Source organism: Protopterus annectens, chromosome 7.part0, assembly GCF_019279795.1.
Source record: "Protopterus annectens isolate FY-2018-M chromosome 7.part0, PAN1.0, whole genome shotgun sequence".
In the NCBI taxonomy this organism is placed as follows: Eukaryota; Metazoa; Chordata; order Ceratodontiformes; family Protopteridae; genus Protopterus; species Protopterus annectens.
In genome coordinates, this window is record NC_056739.1 from 904,715,198 (window position 1) to 904,738,763 (window position 23,566).

At 38.2% G+C, this 23,566-nt stretch overlaps 1 protein-coding gene across 1 annotated transcript in view; it reads left to right on the forward strand.

Moving 5' to 3' along the window:
• CACNA1D (calcium voltage-gated channel subunit alpha1 D) overlaps nucleotides 1–23,566 on the forward strand; it is a 5,051,180-nt gene that overhangs the window by 1,928,123 nt on the left and 3,099,491 nt on the right. Inside the window, exon 11 of the mRNA XM_044077483.1 lies at nucleotides 8,231–8,257. Coding sequence (XP_043933418.1) covers nucleotides 8,231–8,257 — 27 coding nt within the window. The remainder of the gene's footprint in view (nucleotides 1–8,230; nucleotides 8,258–23,566) is intronic.

The window sequence follows — 23,566 nt, forward strand, 5'->3', positions numbered from 1 at the left end:
TAAATGTTGTACTTCTGTGAAACATATATTGATATACGAATGAAACATTATTGAAATGTATGAATGTCTTTTCTAAAAATCAGAAACAAAAACGCCAAAGGTACCAAATAGTGTACTAAATAATCCAAGGCACCCAGGAAAACTAAGCCAGCCACTAATAAACGATCTCATAGTTTCTTCAGCCCAAATAAAACAAACATAAACTCTCTCCAATGACCAATACGTTTTCATTTCAAACTTCATCAGATGTGGACTGCTTCTCTCAAAACTCCTTATATACCTTCCATTTACATACTTAATTACCAATTAATTTAAATAACATTTAAAAAGACATTCAAAGAAGACCATACAATACAATACAATAAAACAAATGTTAAAAACATGCTAAAAACATTCCATTTCATCATAAAAAATGTATAAATATATTCTATATAAGATACAATAAAAACCTTTTAACAAAATTTAAAAATCCTTATAAAAAATTGTGAACTTGTTTGAAATGTATTTTGAGTTGAATATTTCTATAAACTATACAAATGCTACTTAGTGTTACATTTGAGCTCCCTCTTGTGGTTGTCATTAATATACAACTAATTTAAATCAAAGCTTTTAAATCAGTGACAATTTAAAATGTAGACCTTTTTGCTAAAGTATATTCAATATAAAATAAACCTTAAAAATCCTTAAAAACATAAATTATGACAATTTTTGGAAATGAGAAAGCATTGTTGTATATAAACAATAAAAAATAAAAAAATAAATATTATTATAGTTTAACAGATCTTATTTTCAGTAAGGGAACTATGGAAATATTTTTGTTTAACCCTGGTGGAATATTTGCTTGCAAGGTGACTTGCCACCACAGCTCCCTATATTTGATCCTTTCTTCCTATGAACCTCCTCGTATATCTTTTCTTATACTTTCTAACTGGAAAAACAAAAAGTGAGCTTTTGTAAATTCCTGTTGATGCTTAAACAGTGCATTAGTCTCCTTTTTTGTTTGTATATCATAGTAGTGTTCATAAATCCTTCTCTTTAATTTACGTTTAGTCTTTCCAACGTAAAATGACTGACATTCCTGACACACTGCTAGATATACTAAACCACTAGAGTCACAATTACAGTAATCCTCTCCATTTAGCCAAGTATTTCTACTTTCCAAGAACAATTTTTCTTTGTTCACTGTGTAACTGCATTGTGTACAGTGCCCTTAATTTATATGTGCCTTTCTTTTTCCTATTCACCTTTTCCTGTTCAGAATCATTTTCCATCAAGTTTTTCAAGTTATGGGAATTTTTATAAACAATCTTTAACTTATTTTTGGATATTTTATCCAAATCTGTAAAACCAATGAACTTATCCCATTCCAATTCCATAATGTTTTCTTGTCATGTTGGCAATTGCATTGTACTCTAAAACTAGTGCCTTTCCAAAATTTTCCTCATTTTTTACTGATTAATACCTTATTCTTCCACTTTCACTCCTAAAATAGGTTTAAATCTAGCCAGTCTCCCTTCACAAACTTCTCTTTTTGCTTGCTCTATCATACTGTCTGGATAATTCCTAGACTTTAACATATTTTCTAGAAAACCCATCTCCTTTTCAAACTTCTCATTACCCAAAGTCATCCTACATGACCTGATAAATTGTCCTTTTACTATGTTTTTTTAGTGTATTGGGTGAGCACTATTGCAATGTAGTTATGAGTTTGAGAAGGTATTCTTCCTGTATATTTTACAGTTAAACTCATTAGTTTCCTTATAAATTTCAACATCTAAATACTGAAGTCTGTCTTGGGAGACATTATGGGTGAATTCTAAAAAAGAAGTGCTATTATTTAAAAAGCTTATAAAATCCTGTATCTTTTCCTTTGGAGCCACCCATAAAATACAGATGTCATCCAAATATCTTCTGTACATTGTCCAACAATCCTTATAGATCGAATTCAAAACTATTTTTTCTTCCCATGTAGTCAGGACCAGATTAGCGTATGTAGGAGCACATGCTGCACCCATTGCCACCCCTTTTATTTGGTGGTAAAATTCACATTTAAAATATATGTCAAGTTATATTTAATTCTATTAAATGCAAGCATACCAAACACTCATTATGTGTAAGTTCGTTATCTTCAAAAATAATTTCTTCTAGTAATTTAATACCCTCTGTTTGTGGGATACTGGAGAATAGATCGACTACGTCTATAGTTAAGAATGACATTTCTTCTTTAAACAAATTATACTTCATTTCTATCAAAAAATACTAGGAATCCCTTAAAATTTTTTTCTTTTTAATCACGGGCCTTTCAACTTCATATCTACATATTTTGCCAGGGGAAGTGGTTTTGAACTTTCGGCAGAAATCATAGGCCTTAGAGGAGGATCTAACTCATTCTTATGAATTTTTGGGATTCCAAATATGGAGGGTATTGTAGGTTTCTCAACCTTTAAATAGTTGAGAGTATTCTGATCTATTAAACCCTCCAAAAGCAAGTCATCTAAGGCCATGTCAATTCTTTTGTATGCTGTATTGTTTTTGTTTCTTGACACACTGGCATATCTGCTTGTGTCCATCAAAATATTATCAATTTTACCTTCATATGTAAGAGTATCCATTAAAACAGTTCCCCCTCTCTTATCAGGTTTCATGACCCTTGTATTTCTATTGTTTCTGAGATCAGTTAAAACACAATTCTCCCTAGGGTTCAAATTTGTTTTGTATTTCACCCTAGAATAACATTTTCTGATCTCTTTCTTCACTACATGTTCAAAATTCGCAATTTGTGGATGTGGGGGGGATTAAATATACTCTTTTTCTTTACTTCCCTATGTTGATAAGGGGCATTATCCTGTGGAAAAAATAAATCTAAATTAATTTTCCTTATAAACATTTTGACATCTAATAAGGTTTTTCTTAGGTTTTTGTTAAATCTCCTTTCTTTAAAGGTATGAACTTCAGTCCTTTCAACAGAAGGCTAAAATGTTTATCTCAAAGCTCTATGTCACTAAAATCTATATGCTATAGCCATTTTCACAAAACTGTACACATTATTTTCATCCGGCCTTATTGAATCTTCATCATTTTCCAAGTCGGGGTGGGGGATACTATCTCTATTCATTATCTCCCCCTCCCCCTTCTCCCTCCCCTCCAAAATTTTGTTGCTGCTGGTATTGATTATTACCCTTATTTCTAATCCTTTCTGACCTTCGTGGGGGTATTCTGAAAAATCATTGAATTTGTTCACTTGTTCTCCTATCTGGGTTTCCTCTTCAGGGTTTGATACAAATCTCTCATTATTTCCATTCTTCTCCCAAAACCTATGGTTTGATTTTGGGTTGTGGTAGCTCAAATTATTCTTATATTATTTTATGTCCCTTTCCAACTTCTTTATTTTTCTTTTTACCAAATCATCACATTTACCGTCAATCTCACACCTGATGTTGTAATACTTCTCTTTTTCTGATGGAATAGTATGTATTAAATCACTTTTAATAGTAAAAACCAGGGTGAAGAGTGGAAAATAAACAACAAATAAAAATCCAGTAACCACTCCGACTCCAATAACTAATGCCCAAAGATTTAATTCACAGAACCACAATAAAAATAAAAAATTACATCCAGGTCAAGCGCTTTCGTATTATCACTTCATCAGAACAATTTTCTCACCATAACCTCAGCCTTATAAAATACATTCAATTAACTCAATTAGGTACAGTCCTGTCTTTAAAGAAACATACACAATGTCATCTTCATCCTAACAGCATCAAGAAAAAAACAGTATGCATTTTAACAATATTCAAACAGACAGAAAATAGAACAACATCTTTAAAAACAACATCTTTAAAAATATTAAAACAGGTTTATGTATAATAGTAGTTGTAGTATATATAACCTGGACTTAACGTTTTAATGCCCTATATTTTAATTCATGTTTAATACTAATATGCTCATTTAATCCTGGGGTTTCACTAGCATTTAGTCTTAATTGCCATTTGACTTCAGCCCTCAATAATTTGTTATTCCAATCACCACCTCTAAAATCATGTCCTACTACTTCTAGTATACCAAACTTAAAACTATGGCTAGGGAACATCTTAATATGTTTACATAGTGCATTTTTTTCATCATTTCTCTTAATACTATAACAATGCTCGTATATCCTTCTACTCAACTTCCTCTCAGTTTTACCTATATATTATTGTCCACATTCTGAGCAAAGGGCTAGGTAAACCACCCCCATAGTATTACAAGATCCATTCATAAAACTAACCTCTCTATTATATGCTCTCACCGTAATCTTAGGAACATCAATGATAAACTTACAATAATCACATGCCCCACATCTAGAGGTACCTTTCAACTTGTTATTATTACTGGAATAATTATTTTCCAATAAGTACTTTAAATTATTATTCACCTTATATGTAAATAGGGGGTTTTCACCTACAGTTGTTAATACCTCTTTATTCCCCTTAAACATTGCCCAATTATTTTTAATAATTTTCTGTACTTCCCCTGAGGTTTCACCATATGTTAAAACCATAGCTTGTGAAAAACGATTAACCTCTTCTAATCTTTTAACAGGGATTTCCTCGTCCCTACCTAAAAGACGTTTATATCTCTCATCCCACTGTTCCACAAGTTCATCTCGAATCTGTGAAACAAAAGAATAAGGATAGCCTCTAGCTACAAACATTTCTAATAGTATTTCAGTTTCCCTTTTTACAAATTCTATATTAGAGCACATTCTTAGGACCCTAACCATCTGTCCCTTCACTATATTTCTTTTGACATAAATAGGGTGGCTACTCATAAATTCCAGATAATCGTTTGAAAATGTGGGCTTCCTATACAGACTAGACTGAAACCTTTTTAGATTAAAATCCTTAAATAATATTACATCCAAGAAATTGATACTTTCACTATTTGTACAACCTGTAAATTTAAAATAGTCACAAACATGATTTAAAAAATCCATTAACTTTCCATGTGATCCTTCACCTTTCCATAAAATAAACACATCGTCTAAAAACCTTAAGTATAGGTACCAACAATCCTTAAGGGGTGAACTGAATAAAAACTTGGATTCCCATCTATACATCACCAGATTTGCAAATGTCGGTGCACAACATTTGCCCATCGCAACACCCTTAATCTGTCTAAAAAATTCTCCCCCAAATGTAAAGAAATTATATTTTAACACTAACTCCATCAATTCCAATATAAAATTAATCATACTGTTATTTAAACTACTTTCCATAACCAAAACTTCTTGAAACAAAACATTTATCTCAAAGCTCTATGTCACTAAAATCTATATGCTATAGCCATTTTCACAAAACTGTACACATTATTTTCATCCTGACTTATCGAATCTTCATCATTTTCCAAGTCGGGTTGGGGGATACTATCTCTATTCAGTATCTCCCCCTCCCCCTTCTCCCTCCCCTCCAAAATTTTGTTGCTGCTGGTATTGATTATTACCCTTATTTCTAATCCTTTCTGACCTTCGTGCGGGTATTCTGAAAAATCATTGAATTTGTTCACTTGTTCTCCTATCTGGGTTTCCTCTTCAGGGTTTGATACAAAGCTCTCATTATTTCCATTCTTCTCCCAAAACCTATGGTTTGATTTTGGGTTGAGGTAGCTCAAATTATTTTTATATTCGTTTATGTCCCTTTCCAACTTCTTTATTTTTCTTTTTACCAAATCATCACATTTACCGTCAATCTCACACCTAATGTTGTAATACTTCTCTTTTTCTGATGGAATAGTATGTATTAAATCACTTTTAATACATTCATTTAAAATTTCAATCTCTTTCTGTAATTATTCCTTGATCCTGTCATTCTCTTTAACCATTACTTTTAACATATCCAGCCCACATCTGTTACAAATCTCAATTAATTCTTTATGAAACACATTGCCAGAATCACATTATTAGGATACTTACATATCCTCATCCCTTTTGGCACAATGCTATCTAAAATACATTACCTAAGATAAGCATTATCTATATCCAATGTTTTGAATTTATACATCAACTTAGATAGTTTGTCCAACTTATTTTTATATGTTTCAGCTACTGGGGCTGATTCAAACACATTTTATCTAAAATTAACAGTGTAGCTAACCTGCAGCCAGTCCTTAATGTCCATTTTGTTCATCACAGAGGCTGCGGAGAAATTCCATTTTTCTTGCCCTGGTGGTATAGTGGATATTCTGTTTTCATTCGTCTCACCCTCACCATCCACACCTCTTAATATCCCTGGTGTTAGTTGGAAGTTAATTTCTTCCATCCGATTTGCTCCATTCAAACCATTATTGCCAGTTGTAGCACAGTTACTCGCATTAATGTTGCTTTTGCGCCGTTTAGAGCCATTTGTGCGAATAGCTTTCTGGTTCCACCCATCCTGGGCTGTAGTGACAATCTCGATCATGGGTTGGCTAAGTGGGGTTAGAAGGTCTTTCAAGGTATATAAGGAGTTTTGAAAGAAGCAGTCCACATCTGATGAAGTTTGAAACGAAAATGTATTGTTCATTGGAGAGCGTTGATGTTTGTTTTATTTTGGCTGAATAAACTGTGAGATCGTTTATTAGTGGGTGGTTTCGTTTTCCTGGGTGCCTTGGATTGTTTATGAATATCTTTTCTGTTACACATATTCAAAGTCATGTGCTCACTGCATGTCTCCCCTCCAGAGCAACAGAATTTTCTGTGTTCCGTCTGTGTGTTCTGTGGAGGAGGAGGAAGCAGGTAATGGTAATATACAGTGCTGATATTCTACACTCTATCATATTGTTACATTTTTGGATGCTTATACGCCTTCTAGAGCAATGCAACTAACAAAGTCTAGCAGTTTAGATTTGAATCAGTTGATAAAAAGAATTGTTTAGTATTCTAAATGTGGCTCCATCTTTATGCTGTTGCCAAGGCTAGTGCTCACTGTGTCAGACTCCTTTTTTCCTTTTGGAGGACTGTCTTCAAAAATTATATTGTGCCAAAGGCCATATTACTGTGGGTAAGTAATGCTACTTTTTATGAACTAACAAAGATTCCTATGTTTATGCAGATTTCACAGTGTTGACCTCTTTCTTATACCCATCTTGAATAAAATATATTTGTGTGTAACCAGTAAATTGGGAGTTTTCACTAAATTTTCAGGTAAGAAATAATCAACCTCTTTTGTATTTCAGTTCTGTTTAGATGTAAGTGGTATGTGCTCTTAACTATAAAGCTTAGTTGGAGCTGGATGGGGTAGGGCATGTGCAACCACAAGCTTCAATCTGTGTTTGAATAGTGCAGTATATGTTGAGAAACACAAGGTTACTTAGGTGAAGCTGCAACTAGTGATCCTGAGCCAGCTACACTCCATCCTTGGGCAGCCCAGTAATGTATGTATAGAAGTGCGCACTTCATTGAGTGAAGACCTAGTGTAAATCTTCACAGTGGGTAGGAGAAATTGGATAGCCCTATTTGTATGTGTATTTTTAAATTCATTTATTTACAGGAGTGCAGCACTGATCTCAATGGACCTTTTTAGACTCATCCCAGCTTATAAAAACAAGACAGTTATAGTGATGTACAAATGCACAGTGACCAGGTTAAAATCAAATATGTGAACTGAAATTAACGTGTGTTTAAGTGTGGAATAAAAAATAATGAAAATATGGGCATATACCCAAACAGCTAAACTGTTTTAACAGTAGTTTCAAACCAAAAAGATTAAGCAGTACTTGTACTGCTGTTTATACTACATACATTGGTGAGGTTGTGGAGAGAAGAAAGGAAGGGAGAAGAGTAATTGTTTAGGGGAGTAGAATTAAATGAGGTAGCGAGGTTAAGGTTAGAGAAAAGCTAAAACTAGTGAATTGATAATAAAGGTAATTTTGATCATTTGGGAGAACTTGTTAGTATAGATAGATCAGAATGTGGTATATTAGTGAGGGAGAATTATGTTGTATATTTTTTTGAAGTACATTTGCAGCTTAGTTTGCTGCTTTGGTTAAGTTTGTGTTTAAGAGCTGATCTGATGTCAGAGTAGGTGTAATAATTTATGATGTTAGAGGGAATGCTCTAGTCACACACAGGTGGAGCTCAGCCTTGTTGTTGTTTAGGGAACTAATTTGAAAGCAGTAGTTGATGGGCAAGCACTGGTCAGCCAAATGACAAATGCAATATGAATGCAGAATATGTTTAAAATAATACATGTTTTTTTTTTTTTTTACTCCACAGCCAGAACATTTCAAAGTCAAAGTCCAGGTCAGTGCTTGTTCTCGCTTTCATTTTCCTGTTTCCTGTTATGCCAAATGCAAGTTTAACACTTCAGTTTATCAAAGGGAAAGTTACTACCCATGATGTATGTTTTTTTTTTTTTTGAAGAAATGTTTTTCTGAGTAGCAAACATTTTGACAAAATTTTGATTGATGATTTATTTACATGTTTCTAGAAGATCTGAATAGATCACTTGATCTGGTTTTCATGCACCTGTCATATCTTAATTACAGTATACAGTACTATATACACTTTCCCTTGATCCTAAAACCATACTTGATTACTGCCCACAGCAAAGACTTTGTAGTGGGGCAGTTCTTTTTTGGCTGTCCAGACTTCAGTACAGAGTATTTCTTAAGTAACTGAGCAGGGTTCAGAGGCACAAATTATTTCCCACAACAGTGCTTTCGTACAGTTTTCTCTGAACTGCTCCTGACTGGCATGCATTAAGTGGAGTCATGATTCAGCAATCAAGCTTTATTACTATTGCATAATTCAGATTAATATGGGACATTTCAATTCAGCATACAGTCTATAGACACACACACACACACATATATATATATATATATATATATATATATAAATAAATAAATGTATATATATATATATATATATATATATGTATGTATATTGTGATAGAATATCTGATAAAAAGTTCAGGTGTTGAAGATGACAGTCATACAGAGAAAATGGTCATGTACAGAAAACCTGTTACAGTGAACCACTAATCAAAGTTTAGGTATTAAGGATATCTTTGTATTGGTCTTGAAGGTTCTAAGAGAATGGTGCATACTTAAAATAATTCTAAAGAATTGGTGCAGTAAAAATAAAGGTTTTATATATGGATTGAAGGCTTTAGAGGTGAAATGTGGTGTTCAGCCTCTTGCACCTGTATTAGTCCCTTGAAGACACAGGTAGCAAGGGTGAAACAAGTCTAGAAATTAATCTGGCCTTTGATGTTGCAGGACATAAATTAACAGTACAGTTCCTCTAGTGAAATGACAGCTAGAGCAATTCTACTAGCAAAAAGTAACATTGGCGGATCCTAGTGCATCATTCAGTACCTTTACTGCACCATTTTACACAAGGTGAGGTCACCAGAGTTGCATCCAAGTGCATCTTGAGATAACATGAAAGAAATCAGTCTGATAAAGTGCAGATGTGTAGACTGCTCTAAAAGTCTTGAGGAAGAATCAGATGATTTTACTCTAACTGTATGTGCTGTATGTTAGAAACAGAGTTTATTGCAGATGACACACAATTCTAGAGTGTACTTTCGGCATTCAGCTTCACACCTGCTGTGTTCTGATCAACCTTGTGAGTCTGGAGAATTCAGTGCCTTTCAGATTGTTGACTGAACTGTCAGCACCTCTGCCTTCATAAGCTTCAACTGGAGCTAATTGACTGAAATGTGAGGTTGTCCTATCTCGCCTTCATTCTGTACTTGCTTGTTCGGAACCGATCCTTGGTTCCAACTCGGGCATTTACAAAAGCTCGAGGTCTCCAACTACCTCGTGGCTTACTCCCTATCCCATGATGCTCTAGGAAATTCCCCAGATTTCATTTGCCGCTAAACAGATCGGGTGTTCTTCAGCTGTCTGTGGTTAAGTTTCATTACATTCTTTTAAAACCTAGTTTTTCCTAAATAATTTTTTGTATGCTATTATCTTAGAAGGTTTTTGACTTTATTTATCACAGTGTTAAACTTTGTCCGTTAATTGTGTTTTTCTCTGGGGCTGTTGCTTTACCTCTAGGCCTACACTTCCATCCCTCTTTGGCTTATGGGGTTCATATTAAATTCTCGAAAGCCGACAATGTCGAATCTGACATTGTCTACCCGAGAATAGCGAATGTGCAGAATATTGAGTGGGTAAATGGAAATCTCCATAAGGGGAGATTTCCATTTACTTCAATGTAGTGCGGTCTCGGAGTTGGTATATTTAAGTAGTGGGGGGTGTGGGGGGTGCAGGGGGGCTTGCCCCCCTTCCTACACTCTTTAATTTTTTTTTTTTTTGTTTTGTTTTTATTTTTTTTTTAGGAACATTCCAACATATAACAGTTCGATCACTAAAGGTTGACCTTTAGTGGTTCGAACAGTTAAATGTTAGATGTTCTAATATAGACCCGGCTTATCTGTGCTTTTTTAGTTAAGTAATTTTGATTCATTTTGTATGTTGTGGATTTTTTCTTTACTGATTAGGACTTTAGACTGAGTTTCCGAGTCAGCTCATTTAACTTAGAGAATGGCTTAGCCCATTTTAGTTAAAGGGCATGTGCTGTTAGAGCTGTCAAGTATGCTGTGTGCTTAGTTTTTTTGTTCGGCTAATCTTTAGCTATAAGTTTTTCCTTCCTTTTCTCATATCATTGTGTGGGTATTGGTTATTTACTATTGGAAACGAATTTGAATCCCTTTCCTTGAGTAAGCTCATTTAATTTAGAGAGCGGCTCAGCCCATTTAAGTTAGAGGGCTTTTTTCCTGTGTGGTGTGTTTTATACTACAAAAAAAAAAGTTAAAGTTTAATAGTTAAAAAGTTACTTGTTCCTATCTAGATAGTTTAAAATATACTGGTGTTGTTACAGTTGTGTATTTATTCTTGGTAAACTTGTCTAAGCAATCAAAAGACACTAAACCCTCTGGGTTCAAGAAATGTTCTTGGTGCTCCCAGAAAATGTCTTTGACAGATGGTCATACTGACTGTGTCTTTTGCCTTGGAGCATTTACAGGAGTCGTGCTCTATATGCCATTCTTTTAGTTTGAGGGTTCTCCTTGAAAGAAAAAATAAGCTTATACTAAGAGGATTGCTAAAGACTTCATTTTTGGAAGTCTTAGAAAAAGGTTGGAGTGCATTAAAGAAAACCTTTTCACTTCCTTCTAGATCTGAGAAGTCTAGTAAGAGATCTTCGTCTTCGTCAGATCAGTCTGGACCTTCAAACAAAATTTAAAAAATGTCTTCATCGGACACAAAATCCGTCGAGCTCAAAAAACCACCTACCTCAGCTCCTCCTGTTTCGGAACCGATAGTACTGCAGTCTCAGAGCCGGTCCCCTGTCCTGGAGCTGGTTTTTCCAACTTTAAGGTCACCTATATTAAAAAAATTGAGATTTCCTGCCCCCTCTTCTCACTCATCCAGGAGTTTGTCAGAAGAAAAAGATATGGATTGTGTGGTGCAGTGGCTCTTGAGTACATCGATGCTAGCCAGATTATTGTCAGAACCAACCCAGCGGGTTTTGGAATGGAGTGGACCTGCCCCATCATTATCGATTCCTCCTCCAACCTGCCTCGGGACCTCGGAGGCGGAATGCTTGGAGCTGATAGTAGTGAAACCGTTGGAGCCAAGACCTGCTCCAGGATCTATGGCTCCAACTTCTGCTCTGACTTGGTTGGTGCCGTCCGAGCTTGAGGATTCTGGGAGCAGATACTGTCTGGTTGGGTCTGGGGAGGACAGTCAGATTGGGCAGTTGTTGGATCTGAACTTGCCTCTTGGGGCCTCGGCACGAATGAGCTCGGCTCCTTCATCAGCTTTGAAGCCAACCCATCATTATCGATTCCTCCTCCAACCTGCCTCGGGACCTCAGAGGCGGAATGCATGGAGCTGATAGTAGTGAAACCGTTGGAGCCAAGACCTGCTCCAGGATCTATGGCTCCAACTTCTGCTCTGACTTCTTTGGTGCCGTCCGAGCTTGAGGATTCTGGGAGCAGATGCTGTCTGGTTGGGTCTGGGGAGGACAGTCATATTGGGCAGTTGTTGGATCTGAACTTGCCTCTTGGGGCCTCGGCACAAATGAGCTCGGCTCCTTCATCAGCTTTGAAGCCAACCCTCTTGGTGCCAGGGAATCCTACTAGTTCTTCTGAACCGGGAGCTTCCTTGGGTCATGGGCGGGGGGCTTTTGGGGTGATGAGAATGCTGTCCCCACGAGCAACCCCACTCTCGGATCCATTCATTCCTCCGCTAAAGGCACCAGTGTCCATCTCAGCACAACTGATTCCACACAGACTTGGAGACCCAAGGCCTCAGGATGCCCCAGTGGGCGAAGGGTCTATATTACAAGATCGAATGCTTAGGTGATCAAACACCTAAACATCGAACTTGTAATATTGAAAACAAAAAACAGCAAATAGCCGATTTAATGCAGGGAAAAATTTCCCTTGGCCGTTCACCAGATTTTGCCGTTTTGTCTACTGTAGAGCAATCTCTGAGTTGGTATATTTAGTTGGGGGGGGGGAGCACAGCCCCCCACTTAGTTTGGGTGTAAAGATTGTTTTTTTTTTTCCCCATGGCCAACTGACATGTTTTCCTGCACCATTTGATGTATTTTGGGTTCAATATTACAAGTTCGATGTTTAGGTGTTCGATCACCTAAGCATTCGATCTTGTAATATAGATGCGTGGGTGAACCCTTTTCTTCCGAAACCTCATTAGAGTGCCCTTCTGAAGAGGTCCCCTCACAAGAGATTATGCAAGAGGAAGCATTTGGACTCCCCCAGAGGAGTCGATCACATCAGACACAGAACTCGATGAGTCAGAAGGGTTCCCACAGTCACCCTCTGAGGATGTCTCCTTTGCAGACATCCTAGAAATCCTTAAGCAGAGAGGCAGCTGGAAGCCCATCAACCCTTTTGATGAGAAGTCTGCATACCTGAAAGCCTTTGGGTCTCACCCTTCTGCCACTTGGGTGTCTCCGCCTTTCGATGAACTTATGGATTTAGTTTGTCGAAAGGCGTGGGAGTCTCCAGACACAGTGGAGCCTGTTCCTTGGAGGCTAAATACATTCATCACATTAACCCAAGGATAAAACCTTCCTTACAAAAGGTGTCCCAGTAGATGCTATGGTGGTGGTGGTGGCGGCCACCAAGAAGGAGTTTATTTATTTATTTTATTTTACATTTGTTTACCTGGACAGTCCGACTGGAACAAGGTCCATTTACAGCGAATGCCCTGGGAGAAAAAAGTCCATAACATAATGGTACAAATACAATAAATGAAAAAGAAATGTCTGTACAGAGGCATATATACAAGCAGAGCTCCATGTCTTTATATGACAACACAATCCAAGAATGACAGAAAATTTCTGTACAGTGGCATATATACAGTCTAGGAGATTTGTTGTACCTTAGATTGATTTGAGCAAGCTTGGTATATAGATAGCAAAACTTTAAATTCCCTTTTGGTAGTACAAAGCATAAAAATGAAGGAATGAAATCTGGAAAATAATGCTATTAGGGAGATATGCCATAGCGTGAGAAATAGTTTGTAGGATAGTAGTTCCTGATAGGGAGTACAGAATAGCTGAGGTAAGCAGAGGAGATGAGGTGTGGCAAGTTAGGAGGAGAGCAAAAAAGATTTTATGTGATACAGGGACAGAGCCATGATTGCAAGAAGTGTGACTTTAGTGATTTCTTTAAAAGTGAGATGGATGGTGCAGATGAGATACTTTGGGGGAGGTTATTCCATTCCCTAGCAATGGTGTGGGAGAACAAACTTTTCCCTGCAGTGTTATTGGCTTTGGTTATGCAGGGCAGGGTTTTGTTGGATGAGTGTAGAGGACGATTTGCAGAATATTGGTTTAGAAGTTGGTATAGGGCTGGGGTTTTCAGAGGGTTCCTTATGCTGAAGGTGAGGACTAATTGGTGATAGTTAATTAGCTGAGGGAGTTCTAACCACTGTAGTTGCTTCAGGGCAAGACAGTAATGACTTCTAAAAGTGGAGTTGTTAGCGAATTTTGCAATTCTGTTGTAACATGACGCTAGTTTGTTTATGTCTGTTTTCCTGATATGAATTAGGATTGGTGATGCATACATTAGGGTAGACAAGAGGTGGGTTTGGGCTAAAGAGATTCTAGCTTGGTCTGATAGGAACTGCTTGCGTTTGTGTAGGGTTCCTAGTTTCTTATGTACCAATGTGATGGTTTGTGAGATATGGACATTAAAGTTTAGATTATCTATTTCAACCCTGAGCAACTTAGTGTGAAGGGAGGGGGAGATTGTGGTCCTGTTTTTGGAGGTGATAGTGAAGGTAGGAGGTGTGGATTTGGATTTATTGGGGGTAAAAAGGAGTAATTTGGTCTTGCTGGGGTTTGGAATGAGTTGGATATTGGTAATCCATTGTTCCATGGAGCAGAAGGATACTTGGGTGAGCTTTTAAAGAGTGGTTATGGATGGGGCTGAGCAGATTAGGGTGGAGTCGTCTGTGTACTGTATAAGTGATGCATGCAGGGTGGAAGTATGTAGTTTGTTAGTGAAAATGGTGAATAGTAGAGGACCCAGTATTGTTCCTTGTGGGATGCCTATAGTAGTTGGTAATAGAGGAGGTAGTGTACTTTGCCATTTAACTGATTGCTTTCTGTCAGAGAGATAGCATCTAAACCATGAAGTAGTACAGGGGGCAAAGGATAAGGTTGACAGAGTGTCTAAGAGTAGGTTGTGGGAGACCATATCAAATGCTTCTGATAGATCTAGGAATATGGCTGAGACGAATTTGTTGAGGATTCTTAGATGGTTAATCTGATTGGTAAAGGAGAGTAGAGCAGTGGTTGTGGTATGGTTTGGGCAGAAACCATGCTGTGTGGGGGAGAAGAGGTTTTGTGAGTATAAGAAGTGTATTACCTGAGTGTGAATACATTTCTCCAGAAGCTTGGAAAGGGGGGACAAGATAGCAATTGGCCAGTAGTTTGATAGTTCATAGGAGTTTCTGCCTTTGTGAAGGGGAATTATATGTGACACTTTCCATAGATGGGGAACGTAGGTTTCTTGTATAGAGCGGTTTATAAGAATTTAGACAGGGTAGGCTAGTGATTCTGAGTTGTCATAGATATCCACTTCTGTCCATCCCCCGAACAAATAGTCGCGTACGATGGACAGATATGGAAAGCGCACGTTTTCTTTAGCGACCTTTACTCTCAGGTCCCTATCTTACACACTTCACCAGGTTACAGACAGATCTTCTGAAGGAGCTTGGAGATACTCTCCAGGGTTCAGTAGCTGCAGGGGTAGCAGATAGTGTCCTCCGAGCACTCCACCTTAAATTCAGTAGTTAACTCATCCATGAGGCTTGTTTCTTATGCAGCCAATGGAGTGAGTAGGGCAGTGGCTTCAGAAATTTCCCTTAGGAGACATTCTTGGATGCTTTTGTGTAACTTTACGGAACCCTTCAAGTCATCCTTCGTTAACACCTCCTTCAGCTCGTCCTTGTTCGGGCCTAAGGTCAGAGGCACACTAACCAGGTGTGAACAGGAAGGAAAAACTGTCTCTGCCACTGAAGCCCATTTTTCCACAGCTTCTAGGCCTTATCCTAAAGGGTAAAAGGGAGGAAAATGTGGTTTTGAAAATCCCATAGAGTTTTTCAAGACACACGTGGTGAGCCTTCCCCCAGGGACAGAGGGAGAAGCAATAATGGAAGATGCCGGCCACGTGGCAGAGGGGGTCCACAGAACCAGGGTGACAGAGAATCCTTCTTTGGTAAGCCCCTTCAGCACTCCTGAAAGAGGCCCGTCTGTCCTTCTCTGGAGGCATTCTGGGGTCAGTTATCTTTGTACCCAGACACCTGACTAAAAATAACAGAAGACAAGTGGGTACAAAACATCATATCCAGAGATTACTCCATACCATTTTCAATTCCCACCCCACGCTTAAAAAAAATTCTGGATGTTCCACCCAGTCACGGAAAACAAGCAACCCTAGAAATACAGAAGTCTCTAGAAAAAAAAGAGTCATCCAACTGGTCCCCGCAGACCAGATAGGATCCAGGACTTACTAAAGGTTCTTTTTAGTTCCGAAGGAAACAGGGGACTGGAGACTCATACTGGATCTCAGCAGACTGAACAAATCTGTAAAAAAGACAAGATGGTAATACTGCGGTTGATACTTCCTTTTCTGGGAAAAGACAATTGGATGTGCTCTGTTGACCTCTGGGATGTGTACTACCACATAAAAATGGACAGACCATCCAGGAGTCATCTGCACTTTCGGCTGAGAGCCAGTCACTACCGGTTTCATGCTCTGCCCTTTGGTCTCACTACAGCCCTCAGAGTGTTCACCAAATGTATGGTAGTAGTTACGGCTCACCTGAGATGTTTAGGATTCCAAGTGTTTCCATATCTAGACGACTGGCTCCAAAGATCCACCACCAAGCATCTACTAACAGAAGCAAGAGTCAAAACTCTGATACTTTGTTCTCATCTAGGGATTACAATAAACTACGAAAAATCTGCCTTATTGCCATCTCAACATATTTTTATAGGTGCAGATTTAGACACTACAAAAATGATGGTAAAGCTTCCAACAGAGACCGTAAAAACCTTTCGGATACAGGTTCTAGACCTTGTCAAAAGGAAGACTCAAGCAAGGATAGTTCTAAAAGTACTAGGCAATATGGCAACAGCTATAAACGTAATTCCCTTAGCACGGCTGCACATGAGAATTCTACAGTGGCTGCTGTTTACTCAGTGGTCCATGCAAGAACTTCCACAGTTCCACCAGATTATGTTAACAGAATCTTGCAGGAGAGACCTTCATTGGCGGCTTCACTCTGATCAAGTCACTTTAGGTCGACCTTTTGTTCTTCCACAACTGTTTGCCACAGTGACTACGGCTGCTTCCCAGATTGGCGGGGGGGGGGGTCATTATCAGGGAAGAACAGTCCAAGGCACTTGGCAGGATCACAAGGCCCATTTGCACATCAGTGTCTTAGAGATGAGACCTGTGCTTCTTGCATTGCAGGCATTCCAAGACTCTCTTCCACTAGGAACGATTGCAATCCAAATGAACAATATGTCAGTGGCATGGTATATAAACAAACAAGGAGGAACCAGATCTTACCCCCTTTGTCGAGAGGCCCTGAGAGTATGGCAATGGGCAATCTCCTCTCACCGCTTTCTAGTAAGAACACATATCCTGGGGAAATCCAGTGTGATAGCAGACAAACTCAGCAGAGTAATACTGATGCCTCATGAGTGGTCCCTGAAACAAGACATAGCGGAAATGATTTTCTGTAAATGGGGCCAGCCTTGCTGTGATCTTTTTGCCATGTCCATGAATGCCAAATGCAGCATCTACCTTGCCCTAATCCCCCCACCGGCGGAATCCCCAAGGAATGCACTTGTACACGATTGACCCTCGGGTTTCCTCTAAGCCTTCTCTCCTTTTCCATTGATACCCAAAGTTCTTCAGAAAGCCAACACATTGGGAAGGACCTTAATACTTGTAGCCCCTTACGGGCCTTGTCAAATTTGGTTAACCTTCTTCTGGCCTCATCTTCAGGGGGAGCCTTGGATTCTGGACCCAGTGCCGGATATTCTGACCCATCCATTGGGAATGCGCCATCCATCTCTTCAAACCCTTAAGTTGACAACTTGGCTGCTCCGATTCCAAACATAGCCAGGCTACCTAACCTTTCACCTTCAGTGCAACATATTCTGATTTCTTCTCACAAAGCCTCTAAGAGAAGATTATATCTCAGCAAATGGAAAAGATTTTCCTCCTGGGCCTTAAAAAAATCATATTGACCCTTTCTCTGCACCTGTATCTTTTATACTGGAATTTTTAGCAAAGCTTTTTAATGACGGAGCAGCTGCAGCTACTATTCGAATGCAATTAGCAGCAATCTCTAATTTTTATTTTGGAGGAGGGGTCCGAACGTTATGTCCCACAGACTTTGTAAAGCTTTCTTAAGAGGTACTAACCTGTTATGACCACCCATTAAACCACCTCTACCTCTACGGAACCTAAATATGTATTATCCCATATAATTCTTCCACCCTTTGAACCTGCATCATCCTGTGACTTGATGTTCTTAACCTGGAAGATGATTTTTTTAGTGGCTATCACTTCAGTTAGGAGGGTTTCGGAATTACAAGCATTATCTGTCAAACTTCTGTATATGCTGTATCACAATGACAGTCTCACTTCGCACAAACACATAATTTTTACCAAAAGTATGCTCAAAATCAAACTTAAATCAGTCCACTGACTTACCAGTTTTTTCCCCCAAGTATGACAGTAAGGCAGATTACATGTTACACCAACTTGATGTACATAGAGAATTACGTTTCTGTTTACACAGAACAAAGGACTTTAGGAAGACTGACCAGTTGTTTGTATTCTTTTCAGACTGCAAGAAAGGGGCTTCAGTAGCAAAAATCACTCTATCCAGATGGTTGTCAGACTGCATCTCATTCACCTATCAGTCAGTGAATAAACAACTTCCAGACAAAATAAGAGCTCATTCTACCAGGGCTATTTCAACCTCTTCTGCCTGTCTTGCAAAATTGCCATTTGATACCACTTGCATGGCAGCAACATGGGCAAGGCCTCATATCTTTATCACTCATTACAAAGTGGATTTGGCCTCCAGGGACAGGGCCTCTTTTGGGTCCACTGTTCTGAAGAATGTTCTCCCGTGAGCCACCCAAGAAAGATGGTGCTAGGGACACTGTCCCACAAGTACAGAATGAAGACGAGATAGGACAACTTCACATAAAGAAGTTATGTACTCACCATAACGTTCCATGTGAGGTGTCCATCTCACCTTCATTCCTGCATCCCACCCTCCCACCACCAGCTTTTTTTTAGCTCCTGGAGGATTGAGAGGTTACTATTTGGCATCTGATATTCTCTGACCTTTTTCTTGGCTTATAGATCAATGAAGAATTTTTATATATGCATATTAGTATACCAGCAAACAAGATCTGGGGAATGCCCTAGAGCATCATGGGATAGGGAGTAAGCCACAAGCTAGTTGGAGACCTCGAGCTTTTGTAAACGGCCGAGTCAGAACCGAGTATCGGTTCCAAACCCACAAGTACAGAATGAAGCCGAGATGCACAACTCACATGGAACGTTATGGTGAGTACATAACTTAATTTTTTCTTTAGTTTTCATCTCACATTTAAATATATGACCAAGCTAAACTTGTTCTTGTGAAAAGGGAAAATTTAGCTGGGAGTAAGTTGCCTAACATAACAATGGTACTTCAGTTTGTATCTTTTTGTAACATCTCCTAGTAGAAGCAAGTATATGATAAACAATACTAAAAAGGTACCTAAGTCTACATTTACCCCATAGGAGAATAGATCAAAACTGCTAATTTCAGAGGTTACTTTTTGAAATATATCCATGAAGCTTAGTCTGAGCTTGCTGAAGATTGTATAAGACAATCCACAGGTGAAGTGTAAGTAAATTAGTAAAATGTCATGATCTGCAGTTTTATATGCTTAAGAGAGGTCAGGGATGACTGAAGCTGAACGTTTTTATCTTGTTATTCTTGATCCTGTGCCAGTAAATCAGTGAATACTTGCGCTAGTGACATCAGAAAACTGTGTTTGTTAAATAAATCAGGCAGAAGTGGTTCAAGTGGGTCATGGTTTGCAAGTGTATGTCCTCCATTTGTAACACCCAAGATCTTCTTATGAAGAGGAAGTAAGTCTTCGTTTTTCAAATTCTTTGGTCCCAATCCTGACACCAGTAACAATGTCATCAGAGTTACTTTAAAGAAGTTAGATAACATGGTTGTTCTAAGAGTCCTGCACTGGGATGCAGAGGAATAAAAACCTTACTAAACCTTAGATGATACATGTTCAAGTAGTGGCATGCGCAATGGAGGGACTAGACTGGAGGGAAGATGGGAGTAAGTGGCCGAGACCAGCTTGCTCATCCTAGGAGGAGAAAGCAGCCTGGGCTTGCTGCTGTAGTAGTGTTAATTGCTGGGGGAGCTTTGCACTGCAAGCTGTATACTACTTGGTCAGGAAGTTGTGCATGCTTGGCAACACACATGCATCTCCTGAAGCCAGCCGTAGGGGTTGGGAGGAGGCTAGGGCATACTCTCCTGCAACAATATGATGTTGCACCAGAGTCCTAGATCTTCTTCACTGTCATTAGACGTGGGTTGACTTGAACCCAGGGAACATACCTTTCAACTGTCCCTGATTTTGACTCAAGTTTTAGCTCTGTCCCACTTAATCTTTCCTAGAATTGTTGACTTTTGGAGAAAAAGTGGTGAATTACACTTAATAAGTAATGACAATAATTACAGTTATATACTTAATTTACTTCAAAAATGGATATTAATTCACATTCTCTTATTCTGTCAGTGTCTTTGGTTGATAGTGCTAATATTTTACAAGTGTCCCTGATTGTCCCTGATTATTTTTGGATTTGTCCTTGATTCTGCTGAGATTTGTCAATGACTGGATGAGAGCTATGCCTGGGAAAGTTAAGGTGGTTCTAGTAAACCAAGTGAATGAGGAGAAGAGCCAGTGGCAGCTGCGGGGAGTGGAAGGAAAAAAAATGTTCTGACAGCTCTGAATGATCACAACAGCTGACTGGTTTAGAACAAACAAGCAACTTAATATTTTCTCTCCCATGTCTAAACTAGACAAATGGATTACAAATCAATAACCACCTCCTGCAATTTCATCAAGATTGTCTGGTTTGAAGTAATATCGTATCAGTTTCAAGGAAATCATCTCAGGGAGGGCTCTGTGCAATTTTATGGAATCTTATATTTGAGAATGGAGATCATAGCAAAAACATGAGCTGCTTCCTTTCATTCATTACAGGTAGATAGATAGTTTCCCACCCTGAAGATAAGTTTGCTCACAGTCTAAAGAAGCCAAGCAAGTAAATTTAAATCTATTGAGATTTTGCAGAACAGGAATTTTGCTTTGTTATGAGGTACCTCAGATTGCTAGAATCCCTAACATAACTATTTTAAATGCATCCACTTCCGGAGCTGAATGTTTGTCTTTGATCCATTCTCTAGTTAATTATACTCAAAACTGTGTAACTTGTGAGCATGTTATCCTTGTTTAGCAACAGAAAAAGTGTTCAGAGAAAAATGCTTATTTGTTTGCACTCCCTCCAACATCCTCATTTAGGATTATGTAGTTACTTAGGAACTTCGTTATTTTTTAAATGCCTTTATTAAATCCTCACATTTTAAACAGTGACATATATTAATAAAACTTTAAATCAACCGTAACTTTTTCATTATTTCCATCCATTATATATGTTTTATACATATATGTTTTATTTTTAACAACCATCACTCATTCCGATATTACATAAATTGCTCAATTCCTGTCTTCCTTTAAACCTCTTTCGTACTCCTGAATGTTCTTCTGCATGTATTGTTCCCAGAAGTTCTGTTTATTTCAATGCAATGTATCCCTTCTCTTTCTGAAGATCCCACCTCCAGTTAATTTATCTCCTTTACAAGGTTCAGTAAGTCTTTACTATGTTTAGTCAATTCAGATCCTCTGTCCCATCTAAAAGTAATAATTTCTTCAGTTATAACCATTTGCTTCTCCAACATTTATAACAAAGTACTCTTGGGAGATTTTTAAAATCTACCAACTTGTTATATTCCCGGTTACTTCTCTCTTTCCTTTCACACATTTTCTACCATCTTGTAGAAAAATTTTCTGAAATAGGGTTACCAGCTGTTCAGAATTTTTCTGGACAATCCAGAATTAAGGAACATTGTCATTGACATCGAAAAACACAAGAAAATGCTTGATTGAGCACAGTAATATTGTAAGACAGTCCCCTCTAGGGGAGGTTAATGCACACTTCTATTCTGCATGAATTTTGCTTTCATGTACATCCAGAATTGTTGACATGAAAAGTTGGCAACCCTGAAATTTGCTTGGGGGTATAAAATAGCCATTCAAGCACTATTAAGCAAAATCCTAAACCTTCTGAAATGTACTGCATACTTGGGAGCCATACAGATATTTTCCCATTGTCCCTTTGTTAATTGCTTTTCTAGTCTCTCTACTTGTATATTATCCACATCAATAGTCAAGAACTTCCAGCTTCTTAGTTTTGATATGGTCTTTTTTTTCAACAAACATCTTTATTAAATTTTTACATAATGACACAGGAAATCTTACATTTATATAAATGAAAAACAAACAAAATGACAGCACTTTATTGCAAACATTATACATCAGAGACAGCATTGAAACAACTGTAGTTGCAAACATTATACATCACTTAGAATCTATCCAGTCATTGTCAGTTAAGCATTATATGGCTCATTCAAATCCTGCCTCTTAAACTTTGTTCCTTCTCTGCGTATATTGTTCTCACAATTCCCATTTTTTTCCTATGTAGTTTGCTCCTTCCCTTTCATAAAGATCCCAATTCCAGTTGTTTTATCTCTGTTGTTATATTCACTATTTCTAGTAAAGTTGGTCTAGACTTTGATTTCCATTTTCTAGTAATTGCTTTTTTGTCAGCCACTGTAATAAGACTCAGCAAGGCTTTACCATATCTAGGCAATTCCGATTCTGTATCATAGCTCAAAAAAATCATCTCCCCAGTCAATCCAATCCGCTCACCCAGCATCTCCAACAGAGCGGTCGCCAGGTCTCTAGTTTTGTCATGCATAAAATAAACTGTATAAAATAATATCAGATGCAAACAGAGTCAGCTTTTCCTGACTGCCATACCAATTATATCCTTGAATTTCTGAGTCCCTTATTTTCTTTGCCAATGGTTCCAAATATAATGCAAACAACAAAGGGGAAAGTGGAGAATCCTTGCCTGGTTCCTTTACTCAAGCCGGAGTTATCAGAGAGGACCCTACCCACTTTAATTTTCACCTCTGATCCCTCATATATATACTTCTAATTAACCTTATAATTGTGTCAGGGGAAAGTAAATTCTTCCATTGCCCTGCTTATGAAGTCCAAGTCTACTCTGTCAAATGCCTTTTTCTGCATCAAGACCCACCAATAAAAGTGGTATTTTCATGCATTCTGCTTCCCACTGGATTATCAATGATGTCCTTCTATTCCTGTGTTGCAGTAGTCTTCCTGTCTCAGGTGACCTGACGGCTCCTATACAAAAGCTTAAGCCTGGTTGCTGTAGGTGCCCAGGACATCACACACAGGGCCATAAACCAGGGACCTTAAATGTGATGTCTGCACGCACAGACCTCAGAACTTTTCAGCCACAGATGACGTCATATCGTTAGCTTCGTTCCTACTCTCAAAGACTTCTAAAAGCTAAGTACCCCATTGAGGAAACTTTTTCGTTCTTTACTTGAGTTTGGTTAGCTGTATTTAATGTTAGCCAATGTCAGCTAAGTAGGGCAAATGCCATTGCAGGTGTCATATACCGCATAAGGATACCCATGACCATTACGTCTTTTGTCTTGGAAAGGAACACAGATCATACCACCTGTTCCATTTGCCAATCCTTCATACCAAAGACCCTCCACAGCCATCTGGCCACACTAAATTTATATTTAGAGAACCAGTGTCAAAAAGCTTGCGCTTAGAATGGACCCCGAA